Source organism: Dryobates pubescens, chromosome Z (genome assembly GCF_014839835.1).
Source record: "Dryobates pubescens isolate bDryPub1 chromosome Z, bDryPub1.pri, whole genome shotgun sequence".
In the NCBI taxonomy this organism is placed as follows: domain Eukaryota; kingdom Metazoa; phylum Chordata; class Aves; order Piciformes; family Picidae; genus Dryobates; species Dryobates pubescens.
In genome coordinates this window covers 54,883,987-54,909,713 of record NC_071657.1, presented here as the reverse complement: position 1 = coordinate 54,909,713, position 25,727 = coordinate 54,883,987, and the positions used below count along the sequence as shown (strand labels likewise).

At 40.8% G+C, this 25,727-nt stretch overlaps 1 protein-coding gene across 1 annotated transcript in view; it reads left to right on the top strand.

Moving 5' to 3' along the window:
- SLC1A1 (solute carrier family 1 member 1) overlaps nt 1-24,495 on the top strand; it is a 53,127-nt gene extending 28,632 nt beyond the window's left edge. Inside the window, exons 4-12 of the mRNA XM_054178411.1 lie at nt 1,533-1,647; nt 4,600-4,642; nt 5,987-6,094; nt 7,455-7,639; nt 9,653-9,760; nt 18,431-18,553; nt 19,065-19,259; nt 19,742-19,876; nt 23,582-24,495. Coding sequence (XP_054034386.1) covers nt 1,533-1,647; nt 4,600-4,642; nt 5,987-6,094; nt 7,455-7,639; nt 9,653-9,760; nt 18,431-18,553; nt 19,065-19,259; nt 19,742-19,876; nt 23,582-23,825 — 1,256 coding nt within the window. The 3' untranslated portion in view covers nt 23,826-24,495. The remainder of the gene's footprint in view (nt 1-1,532; nt 1,648-4,599; nt 4,643-5,986; nt 6,095-7,454; nt 7,640-9,652; nt 9,761-18,430; nt 18,554-19,064; nt 19,260-19,741; nt 19,877-23,581) is intronic.
- Nucleotides 24,496-25,727: the final 1,232 nt, after the last annotated feature.

Sequence of the window (25,727 nt, the reverse complement as noted above, 5' to 3'; positions counted from 1 at the left end):
CTGCTGATCACAGATGGGCTGTATTCATATCCAAAATGGAGCCACAGACAGTTTTACCATACATTTCAGATCAGGAGGGATTAGGAGCTGTCTGCTTAAACAAACACTGACTAGTAGTGTGAAAGCTGAACATCAAAGGCCAACCTTAACTGCAATTTCCACAATAGCAAAGTGCTGTATTTTCACTGACTCTCAGGTGTGAGCATGTGTAGTGTGTCTCACCTGAAAGAATGACAGAAATTTTTGCTTTCTTTGTAATCTCATTTCCTTTCTATAAAGTTTTTGTCCCCTGTGTCACTGCCAGGCTCCACTCCTACCTCTCTGAAGTCCAGATCTCCTCTTAGAGGAAGTTCATTCCCTGCAAACAACCTTGAAATTATTGGTATTTTTTTAAACAAGTATCTTCATCCTGCCTTCTTAAATTAAACCCTTGCCTTATTTTTGTGAGTCTGTGTGAGTACTGTGCCTAGATATCACCCACAAAAAAGAAACAAAGTGTACATTGTATGTAGTCTACCAGTAAGGCAAAGTAGTATTTAACAATAAAAAAGCATCACATACAGACATAAATGCCAGATATCACTAAGGTTATACTATTTAGAATATCTCATCTGTCTGGGAATTTCCTGTAAATAAATAGTAAGGAAAATAAAAGACTAATATTAATATGTATCTAACTTTGAGACTGCCCCTACCATGAGAGAGAGAGAGGTTAAACCAGACAATCTCCAGAGGTCCCTAGTGTTCTGAGTTATTCTACGATGCTATGGTATGACTTGTTTCATTGTGCAGAGTTAAACAGAATCAGTTCTGCTCTTATTCACGGCTGTCATTAGAAATCCTGTTCCTGGCTGGCTGAAGGGTAATGCAAATGCCTCTTTTCACCCTACAGTGGGATTTGGTAGCTTCATTTGGATTTGGGTATTAAAAAAACTACAACAAAGTACAATTGGAAACCCCTTGTATTTCATAATACAGTAAAAATGCCTAAAATGAAGCCACTAAAATCAGTGAAAAGTTTTTCATTGATTTCAGTGTTCACAAGGTCAAAGCTAGTATTTCTTGCCCATGATTTTTTTATTTCAGTCAGTTTCTGAAGGCCTTATGTAACTTTATCGCTAACTAGCTCTACCAAAACATCCTGTCGTGCTTTGGGACAATGCACTTCTATTCATATCTGAAAGTCAGTTAGAAACAAGAGCTGCCTAAAGGGAGAGGTAAATAGCAAATCAGAATATCACCATGCAAAAGTTGCAGAATACTTCAGATGAAACCCGTCTGAAATAATTTTTCCTCATGGTAAGCAGTAGTACTGTATATGCAAAAACAAAACTTGCCCAAGTCCAGTGGCAAGGCTGCAAGTAGGTCCTGTACTGGGGGAGCTCACACATTTATGGACACCACCTGTAGACTTCTCTTTTCTGAGCAGCCCTGGCAAACACCCAGGGAAAACATTTGGTGAGTTTAGCCCGCAGGATACACCAATGCCTCTCCTTGCACTGTGAGCTCTTCTTCTGGTTCTCCTTCTGCAGGGATTGTCTTAGTTGTGACTATTAAACCTGGAGTGCCTCAAACAGCAAATGAGATTGACAGAGTGGGCAGTACCCCAGAAGTCAATACTGTTGATGCCATGCTTGATCTGATCAGGTGAGGTTTTACTTTTTTTCATACCTTGTTGCATAACTACAAACAAATGCAATAAAATTGTGATGTGTAGTACAATTAAAATGTTTTCTAATGTTGTTTGGATGGATAAGGACAGAATAATTTGTATTCCAAAGGGTTCAACATTTTAGAGTACTTCAAAGCAGTTTAATAAATCTATCTTTACACCTTTGACTTTAGCAAAGTACCAACACCAAAATTTCCCTCCTTCCCAGAAACTGATATTCAAGATTTACCTATGGTGGAGGAGGTTACATAGACTATTACATAGACATCAATGACATAGTGGGATAGAGTGCACCCTCAGCAACTTTGCAGATGACACCAGGCTGAGTGGTGCAGTAAGATGCCAGAGAGACAGGTTGCCATGCAGAGGGACCTGGACAAGCTTGAGAAGTAGGCCCACATGAACCTCGTGAGGTTCTAAAATGCCAAGTACTAGTGGAGTGGGACAATCCCCCAGTATGAGCATGAGCAGTCCTGCAGGGAAGTACTTAGGGGTAGTGGTGGATGAAAAGTTGGCAGTGTGTGCTTAGAGCCCAGAAGGCTAATCCTAACCTGGCTGCATCAAAAGAAACAGTTAAAGGTGATTCTTCCCCTCTGATCTGCTCTGGTGAGACTCCACCTGTAGTCCTGTGTCCAGCTCTCAAGTCTGCAGCACAGGAAAAACATGGACCTGTTGGATTACATCCAGAGGAGAGCCACAGAAGTGATTGGAGGGCTGGAACACCTTTCCTGTGAAGAAAGGCTGCAAGAGCTGACAGTGTTCATCTTGGAGAAGCGAAGGTTCTGGGAGACCTTATTGCAGCCTTTCAATATTTAATGGTGCCTATAAGAAAGATGGGAGCAGTCTTTTTAGTGGTGCCTGTAGCAATGGGATAAGGGCCAATAGTTTTAAACTAAAGGACGGTAGATTTAGACAAGTTACAAAGAAACCATTTTTACTGAGGATGGTGAAACGCTAGAACAGGGTGTCCAAAGAGGTGGTAGATGCCCCATCCCTGGAAACATTAAAGGTGATGTTGTACTGGGCTCTGAACAACCTGATGTAGTTAAAGTTGTCTCTGCTCACTGGTGGGAGGTTTGACTAGGTGAGTTTTAAAGGTCACTTCCAACCCAAGCCATTCTGTGATTCAATGAAAATACCTAGAAAGTATTGAATGGTTGATGGGTTATCGACTGGCAACTTCTATGTCATCCAGCATAGAAAACCAACTGAGACTGCAGTGTTATATTCCCTAACCTCAAGGCAGAATGTAGAGCAAAAGACACAGTATGCAAAGATTTCTTATGGTTGCACAGTTAACAAGTTCGCTGCACCACAGCTATATAAGGCAACCTTATAATGAGGCTTCCTCCATCGGCATCCTGGAAAATGACAGCTATTTAAAGTGGCTAAAGTGGCTAGAAGGAGGAAATCCCTAAAAAGTTTGCAGAGGGCTTGAATAGGTTTTCAGAGCTAGCATGTCTGAGGAACTACTTTTAAAAATCACCCGGGGGCGGGGAGGGGGAGAGAAGAAAAAACAAAAAGGGAAAAAAAATAGGAAAAAAGGGGAGGGTGGGAAAGAGAGCATTTTCAATAGTGGGATAAATATTTCCCTCAAAAATCTTTCTATGACTTGGGTTGGTTTTTTTTCCTCCATCTGAAATTGGTTTTCTTTCTCTGTCACTATTCCTACCGACTGGTTTCTTTTGAAAAACTTTTACTTAATGTGTAAGAACCAACTGCCATGTAATGGTTGGAGTTGATCTTAGAGATCTTTTCCAACTGAAATGATTCAGTGAATCCATAGGTAAAACTGCCTTTCTCAGCATTTTTTATTTCAAGAAATGTGACTGGCATTTGCAACTGCAACCCCAAACACACAGGTCTGTGACATTTGTAAAATGCACACGTGTATTTACTTACATGTACATATCTGCCTTGGAAAAGTCACCATCCAGTTGCTGTCATCTGGGACATCTCTGCCCCAGCACAGATCAAGGTAGACCTCTTAGAGAATACCTCTGTTTCTCTGAGGTTTTTATGTGAGACAGTTAACAGTCGTCCGCCCCAAATCCCTGTGTTAACCAACTCACAGCTCTTCCCAGCCTCTGTCCCTTCCTGCTTGTGCAGCTCTTTGGATGGCTCATCTCATTCCTCATGGTTACTTGCCCAGGAATTAATGAGGGGTGCAATCAGCGTCATTATAAAATCTAATGCAATCTGTTACCAGTAACTTCCACATGAACATTTACACATTTAGAGTGCTGATGTAGTTTCATGCATGAAAAACTCTTCCTATAGTAAGAAGTGATATGAATTGTAATTCAGGGTTTTACTGCAGTTTATGGCTCAGCTTATAGTAAACAAGTATAAAACTGTAAATTAGGAGTTTGATCCAGCACACAACTAGATTGCACTGCTTCTGATCTAATTTCCTAATTTTTCAGTCTGCAAACATGATTCCTGACCCTGGAACAACACATAGGAATCTTCCTTCAGCCAAGATTAGCTTATGAAATTGAAACTACAATAGAGGACATTAAATATATGCTTCTTTTAGCACACTGTTTCATAAGAGGTTGGGGTTTTTTTTCTGCCTATGTTTGACAAATGCTGTAAAAACAGTGTGTGCTGTATTCCTCACGCAAATGACAGCTACAATGCAGAGGGGAAAACATCACTGGGTTTAGTTGCTTACAAAGAGAAATGTCAAATACTGAAAAAATAAGCACAAAAGATCAACAGTATGAAACCAATCAACAGATAACAGGGAGTCCTGATTCCTTAACTTTTTGAACATCTGATGGTGCTAAATACACTGCTCTCTGGAGAAAGAAACCCAAAGCACTCTGTGCTTCAGGCAGCATATTTTTTTTCTTCATTTTGTTTATGTAAACAATGTGTTCTTAGTATGCTTTAACACTGAAATTCCTCTACTTTCTTAACAGGAACATGTTCCCAGAAAACCTTGTTCAGGCCTGTTTCCAACAGGTAAGTTTGAATACTCCTCTCTGCTACTGTAGTTTTCCTTGCAAACTACTCATTATTATCCTTTTATGGCCCCCAAAAGTATGTCAGATAAGAATTACTTCCAAGGAATCCAGAGGTACCTTAATCTCCCATACAAAGCCTTTAAAAGAAAGGCCTCATGGTATCATTTGCCTTATGGTAAACACTGTTATCAGTGTGGTGCAGAAACCAAGGGTTGTATAATACTTTCCCTTTCAGGACAGGCAGAGTTCACAGAATCACAAAATATGAGGGGTTGGAAGTGACCTCAAAAGATCAAGTAGTCCAACACCCCTGCCAGAGCAGGATCACCTGCAGTAGGTCACACAGGAATGCATCTAGGCAGGTTTTGAATGTCTCCAGAGGACACTCCACAACCCCCCTAGGCAGCCTGTTCCTGTGCTCTGTCATCCTCACAGTGAAAAAGTTTTTCCTTATGCTTATGTGGAACCTCCTATGCTCCAGCTTGCACCCATTGCCCCTTGTCCTATCATTCAGCATCACTAGGAAGAGCTTGGCTTGATCCTCCCAACACTCATCCTTCACATATTTATAAACACCTCAGTCTCCTCCAAGACTCAGATCCCTCAGCCTTTCCTTGTAGGAAGATGTTCCACTCCCTTAATTATGTTTGTGGCTCTGTGCTGGACCCTTTCAAGCAGTTCTCTGTCCTTGATCTGAGGGGCCCAGAACTGAGCACAGTATTCCGGATGCAGCCCTACAAGGCCAGAGCAGAAAGGAGGAGAACCTCTCTTGACCTACTAACCACACCCTTCCAGGCCAGTAAAGATTTTAAGTAGTCAGCCTGGTGCCCAGAAATCTTGGGACTGGTAGGGAAGGGAAGAAGAAATTTGTTGAGTTTGTCTGCTTGGTGCATAGGACATTCAGGGCCTAATAACAAGGGAAAAGGGTGATCCTAGGCACAAAGAATGACTGCTTGCCAGGGTCTGGTTGCATCAGGTGCGTGTACTCTACAGATGTCTTCTGGGTCAGCTATGAGCAAGAGTCTCTAGACTGTTCATTCCAGCAAAAAGTCCTCTTGCTGGAACTGTATCTCATCCCCACAAGACTGCACCAGGTCTCCAGAGCACCTGAGAACATGTGGAGAAGAATTCCTAGTATATTATCTGTGAATCATTTCTTTGATCTACAGCATCTGATGTATGTAACTGTGATGTCTCACATGAACTGGGAAATAACATTTGTCTGTTTCCTACCTTCAAGTCAGATTAATTCCCTTTTCCATTACTTTTACATTCAGTTTTCTCATGTTTCTAAAAATGTTCCTCTGTTGTTCTGTTTTGCTTGTTTTAAATACTTTTCTAGTATAAAACTAAACGTGAAAAAGTTGAAGCTACAACTAGCATGGATAAAAACAGCTCCACATTTCTGGAAGAGCCTGTCACAACTGCTACGACAGCAGGGATGTCAGAGGTATGAGCTTTGTTGTTATATTCCTTCAAAATACATGAAATGGAAAGAAAGAAGACTGAACAAATTTGATTTAGTTGGTGTGGTTAGTGATTGAGAAAAGGAAGGAAATGGTACATAGAGAGGCTTTAGCAAGGACACAAAATTTAATCAGTAAATCCTAGAGGTGATTATGAGGATCTTCAAGTAGGTTTTGAGTCCAAACATAATAGATGATGTAAGAAAATCATCTATTCATACACTCATTAAATGTATATGCCAATGAATTGTTGATTTGCTGAAAAATGAAAGAGTTGCTATGGAAAGGCTAGATCTATAGCAGCATGAGATGTTTGAGCAGCAATGATAACAGCACTGCAGAAAGAAGGGAATGGAAATTTTTATTTTCTTTTTTTTAATGGAAAGCAAAATGGTGAAGGCATTTGTTAACTAATAGCTTGTCATTCTGAAAAAGAAAAAAAAAAAAACAACAAAACCAAACAAATGAAAAAACCCACCATCGACCCAAAGATGGAAAGAGATAAAAGCGAAGAGATTTAACAAGCCTCTGATGAGGGATGTTCATGGTTTATAAGACCTGAACTTAGACTGGAGAAGAGATATAAAGGAATTCAGTACAATATGAGCACAGAAATATGGACACTAACAAATCAATATGCATTTTATTATACTCCTTCCAAATTTCATCTTACAGTGAGGAAAGCATAGGAACATAATCTGTATCAAAAGACATGAATTAAATCCTGAAGGAGGATGAAGAATTTCACCCTTTGCTTCATATGTTCATATGCACAAACACAAAGGAATATGTGAATATCTACCTATTTAATAGGATTTTTTAAGTTATGTGCATCCAATTCCGCTATAAATTACAGAATTTCACTGATTTCATCTGAAAAATAGATTCATAAACTTGGGGCAAAATTAGACACCATTGTCTCAGTTATTATGCAATGGACTGTTTTATCTTAAATCCAGACACAAACCCTCAAGTTGCTCAGAAAAAAACCCACAAGGATTCCATGACAGCCATATTTCATTCTCCACAGAAGGGCGTAAGTCTTGCCATACTTGGTGTCAGAAGTCTTTAGAACAGGCAACACAGAGTAAGGGATGCTTGATCTTCTGCTAGGGTTTGATCAGATCTTTGCATAGCTTTCAAGTAAAAAGCTTTCAAAGACAGTTTAGTTCTGCCTTCATTCCTGAACTTGTGTACTTGGTACTGCCAGAAAGGGAGTAGTGATTGGGGAAGAGCTTCATGCATTTTCAAAGAAAGATCTCAATGTGTTTTCATTTTGGAACTCTTCAAAGTAAATTCTGTGTTTATAGACAGTAACTTCTTCCTCTTGAATCTAATCTGTAGAACAAAACCCAAGAATACAAAATCGTTGGCATGTATTCTGATGGCATCAACGTACTGGGGTTGATCGTCTTTTGTCTTGTGTTTGGAATGGTTATTGGGAAAATGGGAGAGAAAGGACAAGTGCTGGTGGATTTTTTCAATGCACTGAACGAGGCTACAATGAGGATAGTTCAGATAATTATGTGGTAAGTCCAAGGTCATATTGGCATTTTCTACAACTTTTTAAAGTGGATTTTGTCTTTGAAGAGGCAGGAGCAGCCTCATACTTCCTTTGATTTTGTATAGAACTTTATAACAACTTTAAAATAAAGGCTGGTTAAAAATTTCCTTCCTACAGATCCTACTGGGGAACAGGGCTTCTATTTACTATATACTACAGACACAGTCCTATTGGTACACAAGAAACCAGAGGTTTTCAGGCATTCTATGTAGAGATTTATATCAAACTGGTGCAACTGCATCAGTGATTTGAGAACTGTAGAAGCATTATCACCCACATGCCTTTTCCAGTCTTGAGCACTATTTCCTGATAGCTATTATGTTCACAGGATAGCTATTCTTGGATCTAAATTTCTTTAAAGCTCTATATTCATATGCAAGCCACAGTGCAGAGCAAAATCCAAAATGGTGTGTAAAGTACAAGTTGGCATAATTTACCTTCTGGTAATAGATTTTTTGAGACAACAGTCTCTCAATATTGGTTCATAATTTTCTCAGACAGGAAAAAAACTCACCCAATTTTAAAATGTAATAACTCATCTGATAGTGGATAAATAGTCTTCACAGCTCTTCTTGTAGCTTTTGTCCATGTAGATGACAATTACAGGGTCAGAACTGTAAGCACACACAGTCCTTTCCAGAGGATGCTCTTACCTGTGCAGTGCCTTGAGCCATTCAGTATAATAGTCTGCTCATACCCCTACGTTTCACACAAATGTTAGCATATCAGATCTGACCCTTCCATGGATTCTTCTGCCTTCCCAGCACACTGAGATGCATGTAAAACAGTAACTATACACAGAGTTTAGTTGCACACTTCATGCTGCCTTTTAAGAAAGGTAAATTAGTTTCTGCAGCTTGTGCTGTGCTAGGCAGCTGGTTCAATTCCCATCTGAGTTACAACCGCATGAAATAGGCTGCCTCACCCTGCAGAAAATTACCACTAATGAGACCACAAATACAAGATCCTGCTCCTAAGATTGACTACCCTTTGTCTTGCATGTCCCTGAAGCTGTGACTGCAAGCTACAGATGTAGGAGCCGTTGTCTTGAATAAGGTAGAATATGATTCTGGTATTGTTAGGAATTAACTCTGATTATGCCAAAGTCAAGGCTCAGAAGGAGCTAGGCATCCCTCCTTTGCACAAGGACAAGGTACTGTTTTGTATGTGAGACAGCACACACACATTTTCAAATTTATGATTTTTATTTTATAAATATTGATATATGTAATATTGTCACAAATTCATTTGTGCTACTCAAAGCTCTGAAGCAGCAATTTACCTCTGTGACAGCCCTCTGTCAGCTAGCAAAATTAATGCAGTGAGCTGGTGCAAGCATAAGTTGTGATTTTTGCCTTGAGTTTTGTTTAGGCAATACCCTATGTAGCTGTTACCGTCCATAAAGTATGGACTTGGGTGAGTTTGCTGAGGGATGGAGACCTCTCCATCAATCAACACACTGACAGCTATACATACTAAAATCACTTTTAATCTGTGCAAGTGACTCACATACAGCCCTCAGTGCTGCAAAGCAGCTGCTCTAAGCACAGAAGGCCTTTTCCATCTGTGTGTGATTGCAGAGTACACAGGTAGTGCTCTCAAACTTTCAGACTTTCACCTCCCAACTAAGCTTATTGCTACGCATACATTTTTGCTGGAGTAGGGTAAAGCCCATACCCTTTCCCAGCTTCTGTGCTTTCCGTGACACCAGGTCATATACTGCTTGTTAGACTATGCACAGAATTACATTTGCTCTGATTTGCTTTATTTTTTTTACATTACCTCAACTGTAGTCTTCCTGCAAGCAAATATAAAGTCTGTTGTATAACAGAATATTAAAAAAAATTCAGTTGTGTAACAGAATATTAAAAAAAAATTCTATCTGTTGTAAAAAGTTATATTGTGCAAGAAATTATTCCATGGTGAGGATGGGTATTTCTGAGAATTAATTGTTAATAATGTTGTTTTTGCTTTCTAGGTATATGCCAGTTGGTATCATCTTTTTAATTGCTGGGAAGATAATAGAGGTTGAGAACTGGGAAATCTTTCGCAAACTGGGTCTCTATATGGCTACAGTACTAAGTGGGTAGGTTATTGCTTAAAGATGAAACTAAACATGTACAGTTTTAAGAGTTTAGTTGATTATAGCTCGATTATCCACAACACCCATCCTCTTCAAGGTCAGAGGTGAAGATTCTTGCCAGTGAAAATTATGTGAGGATGTTTAGAATGCATGTTTTGCTGAAGACATGGGACTTTTTAATAGTCACTGCCTTTTGATCTTAAAAAAACAAACAAACAAACAAGCCAACAAAAATAACGAAGAAAAGGTCTTGTGACCCCTGTCCTCTGGGAAGTGTGGAGGCCCAGCCTCTCCTGCAGATCCCATGGGAAGGATCTGCCCCTGTTGGTTGGATGGGCAGGGAGCCTGCGGAGCCGCCGGATGCTCTCAGGGCAGCCCCGGGGGTGCCAGCAGGGCTCTCTTTCAGCCCTGCCATGGTAGGGCAAGGTTGCAGGTCTTTGTTATGCTGAATCATAGGATAATTAAGGTTGGAAGAGACCTTTAAGATCGAGTCCAAATGTTAACCCAGCACTGCCAGGACACCACGAAGCCATATCCCTCAGCACCACATCCACACATTCTTGGCCATTGGAATGTGCTGCCCGGGGAGGTGGTGGAGTCCCCGTCCCTGGAGGTGTTCAAAAAAGGCTTGGATGTGGCACTTGGAGCCATGGTTTAGTTAGTCATGAGGTGTTAGGTATTAGGTAATAGGTTGGACTGGATGATCTCTGAGGTCTTTTCCAACCTGGCTGACTCTGTGATTCTGTGAAGACCATTCTTGTATTCATTGTTTCCTCTGCTCAGCTTGGTGTTCAAACGGGTCTACAATTACTGTATTTTTGACTGTAGTAACGCTTCTGTTAGATACTAGAAGTTGAGAAAAGGTGAGATGGTTAATTACAGCTACTGGGGGGTTCTAGCCTACTGAAAATACACAAATATTGAGATTAGGTTGGGAATGCCTGTAGGCCTCAGATGTACCAGCACTGACACAGCTTCACTGCCCAGTGCGCATCCATAGTACGTGTAGCATGCAATAGATTATGCTAGGAAACTGATCCCTTCCCACCTCAATGCAGAGCAGGCAGCTGATTCTGGGAGAAGCCCTGTGGATTACAATTTCACAGAATCACAGAATGTTAGGGATATAGTTTTTGGTCAAATACGATAAAATATGATTTATTAAATATCAAATATTATTTTTCTGAGCCAATTTGATCCAGGTTCATTTGCCCGGTTAGTGATAGGTTAATTACACACAGAAGGATGCTAATAAACAGTGGAATAACAGTCTAAGAAAATCAGAACTTGGAATAAAGAGGAACAAGCTCAAAAATTCTTGTAAGTGCAAAACAAATAGCAATGTTGCCCCAGGTGGCAAGAGGGACCTCCTCGGGTTCACAATGGATCTAACCAACAGGTAAACAAGCTACAAACCTTAGAAATAACCAGGTACATTAGCGTAAGCTACTCACGAACCACCGAGCTGTTAACTACCGAAACCTTCGCTGAATGAAGCGATACTCTGAGTTTGTATTTGTAATCCAAAGGGCAGGAATAATCCAAAGGGTAGTATTCAAAGTTAGAGGAAGTGAGAGAGATGGAGACATGCTGCTGGGGTGGAGATCTAGACACTAGGCTGCCAGGACAAAAGAAGGTATCACAATATCACAGTATAACTAAGATTGGAAGAGACCTCGAGGATCATCGAGTCCAACCTGTCTCCACAGACCTCATGACTAGACCATGGCACCAAGTGCCACGTCCAGTCTCCTCTTGAACACCTCCAGGGACGGTGACTCCACCACCTCCCTGGGCAGCCCATTCCAATGACAAATGACTCGCTCAGTGAAGAACTTTCTCCTCACTTTGGGTCTAAACCTCCCCTGGCGAAGCTTGAGACTGTGTCCTCTTGTTCTGGTGCTGGTTGCCTGGGAGAAGAGACTAACCCCTTCCTGGCCACAACCACTTTTCAGGTAGTTGTAGAGGGCAATGAGGTCACCCCTGAGCCTCCACTTCTCCAGGCTAATTGCCCTGAAGACAGGATCAAGTAGGTGCTTGTGAAAAGCGGGGAGGAAGACGGGAGGGAGAAGAGAGAGAATAGATAAGACATGGCCTCTGAAATCTTCCCCTATAAATTCCATTTTTGAAAGCTGAACAGCCCAATGGCACATTAGCTATTAAAATCCTGCCAATCAGTTAAAAATTTTGTCTGGAAGGCGAAACTGCACACACCTTCTCAAACAGCCTCTGACACGTGCAGTTGCCTCTCTGAAACGTGAAGCTCGGGGTCCCAGCTTCCATCCCCTCCAGGCAGCCTCAAAGCCTATTGGCTCCTTGACCTCAAACCTGGACCCTGCAGTGGAGAGAGAGGAGAAAGGGCAGTGGCCAAACAGGTTTAGCTGGCTTGTTAATGCCTCTTCCAGGACAATTAAGGATTGGAAAGGATGTTGAAAGATCATCTAGTTCACATTCCCTGCTAGAGCAGGATCACCTAGAGCAGGTCACACAGGAACGCAGCCAGGTGGGTTTTGAATATCTCCAGAGAGGGAGAATCCACAGCCTCCCTGCCCAGCCTGTCCAGTGGTCGGTCACTCTCATAGTGAAAAACATTTTCCTCATGTTTATATGGAACTTCCTATGCCTCAACTTCCATCCCTTGGCCCTTGTCCTCTCACTGGGCATCTCTGAGAAGGGCCTTACTCCATCCTCTTGGAACTTGCCTTTTACATATTTATAAACATTAATGAGGTTGCCCCAGCTCCCTCAGTCTCTCCTTGTAAGGAAGATGTTCCAGTCCCTTAATCATTTTTGTGGCTGTGCACTGGACTCTTTCAAGCAGTTCCCTGTCTTTCTTGGACTGAGGGGCCCCAAACTGGACAGTATTCCAGATGTGGCCTCATCAGGGCAGAGCAGAGGGGGAGGAGAACCTCTCTCAACCTACTAACCACACCCCTTCTAATGCACCCCAGAATGGCATTGGCTTTCTTGGCCAAAAGAGCACACTGCTGGCTCATGGTCAACCTTCCATCCACCAGGACCTCCAGGTCCTTTTCCCCTTCACTGCTCTCCAGCAGGTCAGTCCCCAATCTACACTGATACATGGGGTTGTTTGTTACTCCTTCAAGATAGATCTGGCTGGCAAAGCTGCAAAAGCAGCAGTTGCTGCCTGAAAAACTTAGACAACCAATGAAACATATTTGCTATTCTTTGAATAGACCCTTGGTTCTGTATAAGTTCTGTGTATGTCAGGTGGAGGAGGTTATACCTGCACAATGTGAAACCTCGCAGACATGGAGCCTTAGAATGGTCAACTTAACTGCTCTAAATGATACAGATTATAATACTAGATCATGATATATCTCTGAAGGCTGTTCTACAAAGAACCCTTTTGACAGATAAATGGATATTACAGTCCCAAGAAGTTAAATGCATTTAAATTTCTATTTCCAGTTCAGCAAAGCTTAACTTCTAGGCTGTTTCAGTTTATTGTCTTAGCATCCACTCGTATAATTCATTCAATATACTAAGGAGTTATTTGTGTTTTGTCTAGAGGCTATATCCAAAGCTGTTCAAAAGCTTCCTTCCCCCCATTTCATGCATATGCATGCTATTCAAACATCATTCACACTTTCTGACAACCAAGCACAGAGAAGGGTAATATGTTAGTCTTAAATGCAAATTTCTCTGTAAATAGTCAAGAAGGATCTCTTTCTTTGCATTAATCTTTGCTATGTAATCATATTTATTTCCAAGTTGTTCTATTTTATGCATTACCCAGTATGTTTGGACATGCTGTTCAAAAATAATTTTAAATATAATGACTTTCCCAATACAAATTGCAGCTCCAGAAATAGGACTGAATCATGAATTTTCCAAAATGTTACAGAGATGAGTGCAAGTTTTGTTTGTCTAATACATAATGCATTTTTTTGGTGAATTTCCATTTAGACCTGGAAAGGAGATAAAATATTTAAAGGGTGCAACAGTGGCATTTCTCAAGAGACTATAAATCAAGACACTTAAGATTTTTCATGTAGATTATAGTTAGGTAGAAGTCATATATAGAATGACAGTGTATCACTTCTGCAGGTTTTCTACGTTATTCACTCCAATTAACTCAGGGGAGGAATATGTTGGATGGACGATTATGACCCTTTGACTTCAGTCTTAGAAGAGATAACAAGTTTTACAGGTTTAGATGTTTACCTGTTAGTGGTTTATTTGTGGCAGGGCGTATCTTACTGAAGATATGTGTGAAGACTCAGTGCCATCTCCAGAATACTTTGATTGTCATATAGTCTTCAAATTGGCTGGTAACCATTGGCTTGACAGGCACAAAAATTTTAGCCGGTTCCCAGGTGCCATCTAAAAGATTATATATAGTAAGGATGCCCATCTGTACATCAAGAAGAGATGCAGTGAAAAGTTGCTTATTCCACATTTTCCAGCCTGCAAGAACACCCTTTTTCCTACCTCTCAGCGAAGAGAAATTGTAGTTGTGGTTTCTTAAACACTGCTGCTCAGTCTTTTTTGTTTTCATCCTTATTTGCTTGACTTTGTCTGTTTGCAGCGTGTTCTCTTCCTCAGCATCTTCTGTAGAAGTCTGTCATCCTCCCTCCCTTTAAGCTTGATCCTGAAAATTACAGTTATCCTAAACATATTTCTTGTATTCCTTATCAAGAAAAGTATGCAAAAGCATGAGGTCTGGTGTGTCTTATCCTCCTCTCCCTCTCCAGCTGGTCTTCTATCTCACCTTCTTCCCAGCTCTTTTGTTCATGACATTTCCCACTCTCAGCCCTACCAGCTGTCACCCACCATTGTCTGTAACACATCTGAGTTATTATGTCTCATTCAGGTCACCATTAGGGAGCATACTTGCCCTGGTGCCTCTGATCTAATTGCCTACTAAACATCTTCAGACTCCCACTTTTAATGGTTGCAGTGTCAGGCATATTAGGAGTGCCAGAGGAGGAATATCAAAGTAGGAGGCACAGTGCAAGTGCTTGAGATGAAGCTTTTAAAAAAAAAAATCAAATAAAAGGGAAGCTGTAGCAAGCAAACTCTCTCTTGCTGCCACCCTTTCTATCTACCAAAAGCAGTAAGGCAGCTGCATCTCTGAATGCTATAAGGAATGCCAGTTTGGGACTCCAAGGGACAAAAATCTTAAAATGGAATGCTATTAGAATTTATCTTTTCAGTTGCTGATTATGATTTTTGGTACAAAGATTTCTGCTGTGTGCTGTGGATTGCATCACACATGAAAATAAATATTACTTCAGATTTCTTTAATGAAAACCAGTAGTGGCAATCAGTATTAGAAAAGCAGATGTGCATAAATATTGCCCTAGTGATAAATATTGCCCTAGTAAGGCCACATCTGAACTATTGTGTTCATTTTTGGGCTCTTCAGTTCAAGAGAGACAAGGAACTACCGGAGCGAGTCCAGTGCAGTGCTGCAAAGGTGATTAGGGGATTGGAGCATCTCTCTTACAAGGAAAGACTGAGAGACCTGGGTCTCTTCTGCCTGGAGAAGGACTGAGAGATTTTACCAATGTTTATAAACTGGGCAAGTGTCAAGAGGATGGGGCTAGATTCTTTTTAGTAGTGCCTAGTGACAGGACAAGGAGCAGTGGGCACAAACTGGAACACAGAAAATTCCATCTGAATCAGAATCACAGAATTATTGAGGCTGGAATAGATCTTTGAGATCATGAAGTCCAGCCTATGGCCTAACACCACCACATTAACTAGACCATATCATTAAGTGCCAGTCTTTCCTGAAACACCTCCATGGATAGAAACTCCACCACCTCCCTGGAGGTGTCTAATTACCTTTTCCATGAGGAAGTTCTTCCTAACATCCTACCTAAACCTCACCTGGCACAGCTTCAGGCCATGCCTTCTGGCCTTCTCACAAGTTGCCTGTGAGAAAAGCCCAAGCCCCACCTTACTACAACTTCTCTTCAGGTAGTTGTAGGTTGTGATAAGGTCCCTCTGAATCTCCTCTTCTCCAGGCTAAACAACCCCAGCTCCCTCAACCTCTTCCTGTAAGGCTTTCCCTCCACTCCCTTCACCAGTGTCATCACTGTCCTCTGGACCTGCTCCAGCACCTCAGTGTCTTTCCTGAAGTGAGGAGCCCAGAACTGCACACAGTACTCAAGGTGAGGCCTCACCAGTGCTGAGTACAGGGGCAGAATTACATCCCTAGTTCTGCTGGCCACACTATTCCTGATACAAGGCAAGATGCCATTTGCCTTCTTGGCCACCTGGGCACACTGCTGGCTCATGTTCAGCTGTTGTCAACCAGCAGTCCCAGGTCCCTCTCTGCCATGAGGAAAATCTTCTTTGAGCGTGACTGAGCACTGGAACCGGCTGCCCAGATTGGTTTTGGAGTCTGGACACATTCATGTACAGTCTGCTCTAGTTGGGATTGCTTTAGCAAGGATGTTGGACTAGATGATCTTCCGGCCCCTGCCGTTCTGTGATTCTAGATATAGGCATACTTAAAATGTTTAGTCCCATCAACATATTTTTTTAAACACCCAGCAACACCCACACCACTTTTTATTTGTTTCTGTATGTTCTGCAGAATTCATTTTAATCTCAGGCACTGTTGTACCAATTGTTAGGTTTCTTTCTAGAGTTCTAAAAATTGTAGCAACACAAGTTGCATGCTGTTATATATATTCCACTGAATTTATCTTGTGTTCACACACGGAATGAAAACTTTAATGTCTGTTCCTTTTAAAAAGATAATTTTTCAAAGAAAAAAATAGTGAGGTTTTGTGGGTGATTTTTGGTGTTCTTCTGGATTTCTGTTGTTGGTACTTCTCTCTTAATTGCCTATTTTTAGCAGAACAAACGGTACCATGGTTTATTGCTATTGTTATCAGCTATTCTAAAATCATAAAGCAATATTGCAACACAGTAACAATCAGAAGAACATCTTGTGAAGACAGAATGAGAATCCCAGGGTCATACATGACATCAGTTCTGGACTTTGTATTTTGAGACTATAGTAATTTCTTTTCACAATAAACTGATACTGCTACAATTCCTTGAGACCTTGGAACATAGGAACCATTTCACAGACCCTTCACATACATTTGAAGTCAAACATAATCAAGCAGGCTGTTCACCTCTTATCTCAATACCCACAAAGTTCTGTGTCCATATGCTTTCAGGATTAATGCACAATGTTCAAAATTAATGCTTAAATGGAGGGATTAATTTGTTCCTGAGACCCACCCAAATATACAGGCAAAGACACCTGAGCACCTAAAGTCAGGAGGACCACTTGATCTTTTGCAAATCAGTGCCTAATTTTATAAATTAATTTTCAAACCACATTATTTCAGCATCCTGCAGCATTAAAGATGGTAACACTATATATACATATATATATTAAGAAGAAAAAAAATATATATATAATTTGCACAGTCTGAAATAGGCCTGCATCAGGAACAGTGTGGCCAGCAGGAGCAGGGAGGTCATTCTGCCCCTGTACACTGCACTGGTTGGGCCACATCTCGAGTACTGTGTCCAGTTCTGGGCCCCTCAGTTTAGGAAGGATGTTGACTTGCTGCAACGAGTCCAGAGAAGGGCAACAAAGTTGGTGAGGGGTTTGGAACACAAGCCCTATGAGGAGACACTGAGGGAGCTGAGGTTACTTAGCCTGGAGAAGAGGAGACTCAGGGGTGACCTTCTTGCTCTCTACAACTACCTGAAGGGAGGTTGTAGACAGACGGATGTTGGTCTCTTCTCCCAGGCAAGCAGTACCAGAACAAGAGGACACAGTCTCAGGCAGCGTCAGGGGAGGTTTAGGCGGGAAGTTAGGAGGAATTTCTACACAGAGAGAGTGATTGCCCATTGGAATGGGCTGCCCGAGGAGGTGATGGAGTTGCCATCACTGGGGGTGTTCAGGAGGAGACTTGATATAGGGTGCTTGGTTGCATGGTTTAGTTGATTAGGTAGTGTTGGATGATAGGTTGGACGCGATGATCCTGAAGGTCTCTTCCAACCTGGTCTATTCTATTCTGTTCTATTCTATTCTGTTCTATTCTATTCTATTCTACTTCAGTACATTTTAATTGTATGCCTAAGCATACAGTTTTCCATGGACTGTTTCATGGGTTGTTTTATAGGATCCAGTTTAAAGTTTCTGCAGAAAGATGTGAACTTCATCTGTCCCTGACTAGGAACTATAGTTACCTTTAACTCAAAACCATGTTACATATAAAGGCAGATAAACTTAGGAAAATAGTTTGGTTTGGTTTTCTTATTTGTCTCTATACTGCATTGTAAGGATTTGGCAGGAGAGTAGAGCATTTTAGCACTATTTCAAATCACCCTGTGCATGTTAGTTTAAATGCCCTATACTACTATATTTTTCTTGCCTTCATCAGTTCAACATTATTTCCAATGTATTAGTTAATTTATCTGCTATTTTGGAAAGAGAGAGAATTCACAAGTTCTTTCTTCCTTCCCAAAGAAAGTGTAGAACAGCATCAGTCTGCATTTTTTTCAAGGTACTATACTCGATACATTTTGAACATAGGTATCACTAGGGTCACCTTTAGTGGTTCTTAAGTATACTTAAGGACAGAATGAGATACCTGTATCTCTACTATTCTTGCTAAAGCAAGGCAATGAGATGGTTCAGTTGTTTAACTGGTGTATTTTGTTTTGCAGACTTGCAATCCATTCCACTATAATCCTGCCTCTGATCTACTTAATAGTAGTAAGGAAAAATCCTTTTCGGTTTGCCATGGGTATGGCTCAGGCACTTCTGACAGCCCTCATGATTTCTTCCAGGTAAACAAACACCTATTTTCAGCAATGTTCTCAGTAGTAATTGCGTTGTTTGTGTTCTGATTTTAATGCTACTCTGTTACATACCCTGGTTTCGTCTGGATATTTTTCAGTTCCCTAGAGGTTGAACTGTTATTTCTATCATTATTTCTGTAATGCCCAAAGGAGCACTATTGGTTACATTGGCCTTACACCAGTCTCCCCTGCCCTGAGGAGGCAGTGCTTTGCCATTCAGTTCATTGGTCACAGACTTGCCCGAGTTTAAACCGTTGCACATTTTCCATGCCTACGTACATCACGATGATTTTACCACGTAATTTTGAGAACGACTAAGACTTTGTTATTCCCACAATTAGAAGAAATAGCAAAAAATGCTTTGCTTTTTCAGAGTTCAGCCTTCCTACTTGCCTTGGATCTGCATTTAAGTCTTAGAGCAGATCAGGCACTGAAGAAAAGATTTGGGAAATGATGTGCTGTTGCCTGCTCTTACTTTATATATTTATCTGTGTGCCAGTTCAGCAACTTTGCCTGTCACATTCCGCTGTGCAGAAGAAAAGAATTTAATCGACAAAAGAATTACCAGGTTCGTTCTTCCAGTTGGAGCTACCATCAACATGGACGGCACAGCTCTTTATGAAGCAGTGGCTGCTGTATTTATTGCACAACTGAATGACTTAGATCTGGATATTGGCCAAATTGTTACTATTAGGTAAGTTACTATTAGGTAATAGTTACTAATAGGTAAGACTAAAGCCATCACACATTTTGTTAGAGGTGGGTTTTTAAATGAATGGATACCCCATGGTAGCCCATCCCACCTCCTCATTTCTCAGTCTAAAGCCGTGCCTGTGCAAGCTGGTGAGGAGGTGGGAAGGGCCAGGACATGCAGCTTGTATACAGCATCATTCTAGAAATTGCCATTATTCTTCTGCTGCAAGCACTTGCAAACCCAACTCAGCCTCTACCTCTAGTCTGCCCAGTTTGTTTGTTAGTCTGCCATGTAACTGTTACAGTATCTGTACATGACTTGTTCCATAAATACGTCACCAGATCTTGAATATTCAAGAGGAAAACTGGGAACATTTGGGCTTCTTTTTTTGTGGTGAAATAGACCTATCTGCACCGGAAAATAGACTTTCTGTGAAGAGATTATATTCTGAATGCCTTCTCTGGGTTTTATTTGGGATTTAGTGTCACAGCTACAGCAGCCAGCATTGGGGCTGCAGGTGTGCCCCAAGCCGGACTTGTCACCATGGTGATTGTACTGAGTGCTGTTGGCCTTCCCGCCGAAGATGTTACTCTGATCATTGCAGTTGACTGGCTTCTGTAAGTTTAAGACACTTGATATTTAATTCTTTTTCCCTTTGTTTCAATGTTTATGTAAGTCGAGTGGGAATATGTAGGTCTGAGAAAGCAAGCAACAAGGTCATTTAGGACTGTTACAGGAACTGGATAAAGAATCTCCTTATGGTTAGGCTTGTCCAATATAGAGTTCAATGCAGTAGTGGCTTTAATTCTGAAAGAAGTCCTACTACATGGGATGTCAGTGAATAACCTCACTATTAGAGGCATTGCCAACCTTAAAATAGTGGTCACAGCATCAATAAATCATGAGCATAATACTCAGGAAAGACAAATGTAACAGTACCAAGGAGTAGCTGTGAAGTGTCAGCTGCTGCCATATTATGCCAAATCATACACCATTTGTAAAAGGCAAACACAGCCACCATCAGAACCTATCAACTGATTTCCACGGAGTGCATAAAAGCTTTCATACATGGCTAAAGGAGGAAGAACAAGCTAAGCACTGCTGGTCCTGTAGTTCATGTGTACACACATGGTGGGCTGTACATGTATCTGTGCTGACAGCATTACCTTGCTCGGGCTGTACCTTGCTAGGGCTGTTCTTCACTGAAAGTTTTTTTGAGCCCCAGCCCCTTGATCAACAAGTACACCCAAGCAAACTCAGAAAGCCTTACGCCTGATCCCAGCCATCTCACCTTCAGAGCACTTTGAAACTACTTAGTGCCATTAAGCAGCCCTTTCACCAGAAATCTTTTCTGTTCAGCTTGCACCACGATGTTTCTCTGCTACTTTTGCAAAAGCCCAGAAAATCACAAAGTACCGCGACTGAGAGATGGAGACAAAGCTTGATGCAAGCAAGGTGTCTACTTTATTGTACAAAGTCTTTTCTTTATATAGGCTAACATAATCAAAAGCAACTTGTGATTGGTAATTAGATGTGTCCGTGCAACAGTTACAGATTCGTGATTGGCTGCCGAGGAAATGCCAGGGAGCACACATCCCTTGGCAAGGCTCAGACAGGTGTTAGACAAAAGACAAACGATCACACATCTCTTATCTAAGTTCAAAGAGAAGACAAAAGACTCTCTTGCAATGTTTACCAGCTCTTATTCTCAGGTCGTTGTGTGGCTTCCTGAGTCACAATGGCCATTACTAATCAGCTAAATGCTTTTTTCTCTCTACGTAGTTGCAGTTTTTGCCCAAGGTTTGCGGCCCACAAGGGCTAAAACATTTCCTGCTGAGCATTGCTTGAGGTTCTACTCCCTAAATTCAGTGCATCAACAAAGTGTGTTCTGAAGTTCGGAGGAACATCAACATTCACTATTGTCCCGTGATTCACTGGGAAAGAGTAACTGGATTGGCAAGTTAAGGAGTAGAGTTTGAAATACAGCTTTTTTGTCCCCTAAACTGTGCAAGCTTTAGTGTTGGGACCAAGGCCCTGTTCACATGCAGTAACTCAGTGTGGAAGATATTTCATTGGTATCAAAGCAGAGGTCTTAATAATTTCCTAGTCTCCGCATGTTCTTAGGCTTGTCTCTGTGCTTAAGGTAAATGCATTCCTGTTCTTTCCTCTCCCTTTCCAATAATTTTCTTGAAGGGCTTCTGGCAACAGCCCATTTGTTTCACAGATATTTATAATTTATTTTGTTATATAATTCAATTCTGTAAGCTGCAGAGGGAAATGCCAGTCTCCAGAAAACCAGGGCTGGTGCATGGATCCAAGAATCAACTCGATTTCTTTATAAGCAAAATTGCTCCAAACCAAACATCTTTAGCCACAAGTATTTTCTCCCCATCAACTGTCTGTAAAAGGGTTTATTTACTTTTCTCCACAATCATTTTGTTTTCTTCAGCTCTCTCTTACCAGTGGCCATTTAGTTTTGCTAAGGATGATGAAGATCAGTACAAATGACTGTTTCAGAGCAGTTATCTACAGAAGTGTGTAGGAATAGAACAGACATTCTGGTTCTTTTCCCGAAGTAGTCACCTGGCCTCCTGAAAATTGCAGCTCACAGAATCTCCTGAACTAGAAGTGGGGATTTTTTTAGCAGTTCTCAGTAGATTTTACCTGCCTTCACGAATGCCTCATTGCTCTTAGGACCCACATCAGTGTTCAGATTTCCACAAGTCCTGTGGTGAGGAATTCCACAACATAACAGTGTGTTAAGAGATGTATTTCATTTTGTTTGAAGCTATGCCCTACTAAATTTATTTGATGCTTTCTAATTCTTTTGTGGGATTGAAAGAGAGAGAAAAGAGAAGTAATTCCCTGTTTCTTACAGTAATCATCATTGTGCAGATCTGGTCTCCTTTCCACTTTGAAAGTCCATAATTCTTGTGATTCTTAGTCAGAGTATGAATACATGGAAGCTACCTGTTCCACTGTGAAGCACACAAAGATTTCAAGCTGTTTCAGATTATGAGATATTTTTCAGATAAACTGTCTTCCTAAGATTAAAGATTAATTTCATGTACCAGGCTCATTGCCAGTGCATTTTGCACCTCAGTAGATGGAATGCCATCATGATGCCATGTAGATTATTAACACTTTCGCCTTTTGTACTTGTTGCCTAAAATGTCTTATTTTGCAATCTGCTGGTAGTGGCTCATTAACAGTCCTCAGTTAATTCTGAACTTACCAAGGTTTTATTACATAGGTTTGAGGAATACTTCCATGTTTTTAATGAAGAACAGAATTTTTTTGAGAAGCATTTTGAAAGACTTGGTTCTGGTGCTGGTGATTTCCTCACTTGTCACACTTATCCGCCAGAATTTTACTGTAACCTTCTTTCTTCCTTTCCCTACCATACTTTGTCTTTCCATGTGGAGAACACATGGACACTTTTTGGAGTTCATCACTTTTTTTGAAGCTCAGCAGCTATAGTAGAAGAATAGGAGTAGGAGACATTCTGATTCACTTCATTGCTGTTTCTACAGTCCCTCCTGTTTGCAGATATATCCACCTCAACACCTCTGCACAGGCAGAGCAACTCATTCTGCCTCAAAGCCCTTGCAATGCTGTGTAGCTGAAAAGAAAAACAGAGGGATGCGTAATTTTCCACTGTCCCTGCCTTAGGGCCATACCAGTTTTCAGACTTTGCTATACTGCATGAGCTTGTTGCTTCTCTGTCCAGTAGTGGCAGATTTTTAAGGCCTGCATGTCACATTTCTGTTGGGAGAAAAATCAGCAGTACACAAGTATGATAATCCTTTAACTGACCTGCTTACTACAGCTTTGTACTTCAATCCTTTGACAGTGAGAAGCTAACAGAAGATAACTTTTCCCATTTCCAGCATTTGGACCAGAATACTGAAGATAATGGGCTAGGTACTCTGTACCCCACAATCTCTTCTCCCAAGATAAACAATCCCATCACAAGGAGAACCAAATGTCTAGCATACCTCAGGGTCTGAGAAGTGACTCTGTATAATGTTCTGCAAGGCTGTACACAGCCTTGCAGTCACTACTGCTCTAACACTGGGGACAGCACTTGCAGTTTTGTACTCAGTGTACAAATAATTTGTCATCAAAGTGACCCCAGGTTTCCTCAAATAACATGTGGGAGGGCAGAATTGCTCTTAATCTGCACTGGTCTTAGGGGGGGAAAAAGAGAGAGAGAGAGAGAGAGAGTGCCCTGCATTTGCCAGAGTAGCTTTCATCGACTGAAAGGACTTTCTAAGAGTAGCATAGAGAATGGTTTGTCTGACTGCATTTTCATTCCCTAGGGATCGATTCAGAACAATGGTGAATGTCTTGGGAGATGCCTTTGGTACAGGAATAGTGGAGAAGCTCTCTAAAAAGGAGCTGGAACAGATGGATGTCACCTCTGAAGTCAACATAGTCAATCCTTTTGCCTTGGAAACAATACTTGATAATGATGAAACAGAGACCAAGAAATCGTACATCAACGGAGGCTTTGCAGTAGATAAGTCTGACACCATATCCTTCACGCAGACTTCTCAGTTCTAAAGCCTGTAGCTTTCAGGTAAAACAGGAGTACAATGGGTATGGCTATATGCAATATTTCTTAAAGCTTAGAGGATAATTGAGAATGAATTACATCTCACATGTATTTGATTTACTAACACAGACTCTGATTCTCCTTACCAGTTCTGCCCCCTTCTTATCACCTCTACCAACAATTTGAACTCACCACTTCCAGTCCTTGCTGATAGGTTGAAGAAAAACACAGGTTTAAAACACTTTGGGTTTTGGGTTTGGTTGGTTGATTGTTTCTAAGGTTGTGAAATGCTTCTTTGGTGTTTGGAATCAGCTTGCTCATGAATGGGTATCCCAGCTGGGACGGCCAAATGCCTCTTACTCAGGAGTAGCCCAGAGTTTCATATCTTACCCACATTACAAAGCACCTGTATGAAAACCTTTTAACATCCTTGCCTTCTAAACAGATTGCACTGTACTTGACACCTACTGTAACTTGATCATGTGCCAAAATACTCATTTCTGCAGCTAAGGGGATACTACTTGGGTGATTCAGGAAGGAACAGACCAGGAAGGCCTTGTAATAAATATTTTACTGTGAACAAGGTTTCTTTTTTTTTTTCCTTTCTTTTAATTGTGAAATAAATTGGAATGGAAGAATTCCCACTGTTTATGTAGCTAGGTTTCCCCATGCCTTTCATGTGAAGTGTGACCTTTGGATGTAAAATAAATTGCTGTGGTTTTGCTCTTCCGTCATTTGAAGAGTTTTGGTGAAGTGATACTTCACTGATCTAGGTCCACTTTATTGTCCTCTTAGCACAAATAAGTTAATTTACTCTTGCTCAACTTTGGCTCTAAACAAATATTAATCAGCCCAAAGGGAAGGAGCGATCACAAAGATAAAAACAGATCACACAGTGATATGTATTGCAAATTCTAAACCTTTCTTCCTTGTAGTAAAAACAAGTCTGATAGCAAGAATATGGGAGGCAGAGCTTTCTTTAGAAAGAAGCCACTGTCACTAAGCTTTTTGCATAAGCTGGTTGGGTTTTGCCCCTTTGATTAGTTTGCCAGGTGAACATGGAAATTTGTAGCTGCAATATTACTACGGTGCCAGCATATCAGCTAAACGGTATCTTATAAAGCATTTCTGGACCCAGGAAATCATGTCTTCAGCTAGCTTGCTATAGGACAAGAAACACCAAGAACTTCCTTGTAAGAAATCTCCATTTTCTAAAACATTTTATACAAGATTTCCATGGTGCAAAAATCACTCTCTCAAAGGAGGAGTTGCTGTAAGAATTTTTTTTTTTTGCCTTGCACATTAAAATCATTAACCATTTTATATCTAAAGTAAACTGAAATTCATATATAGTTCTTTTTTTAAAAAATAAGCTTGTGGTAAACCTAAAATTGCACTTACATACTAACAAAAACCCCTTCAAGTTCTGCAGTGTTGCATACTCGATTTAATCCTACATTTTATATTAATCCAGAAGTGTGCCAAAGAGAACTGATTAAGAAGAAAATCTTTACTGTCGGTTTTGATAAATTGCACCTTAAGTCAACAAGTCAATGAGACATAATACTGTATTTGAATTAAATATTGTAAACTATATGTGTTATCTAGGTATTGGTATGTTTGTACAAAATAAATAAATTGTACAGAGTGAGTAAATCAACCTTTTACCTGTGCAGAAATAGTACAAGGCAGTCTTTATTTGTACGGCTGTGCTTATGGGAGAAAAAAAACCCACCAGTTTGCACAATTAGTCTATAATCTAGGCTTTGTCTTTTCTTTGCTTTTTTAAGTTAGCATTTTATGATCACTATGTAGTCACTCTGTTATGATGTAGTGTGAATAGTGTTCCTAATGTGTTCTAAATAAACAGTTTCTCTCTTTACCCCTGTTTTAGCCTAATGTGCTCTCCT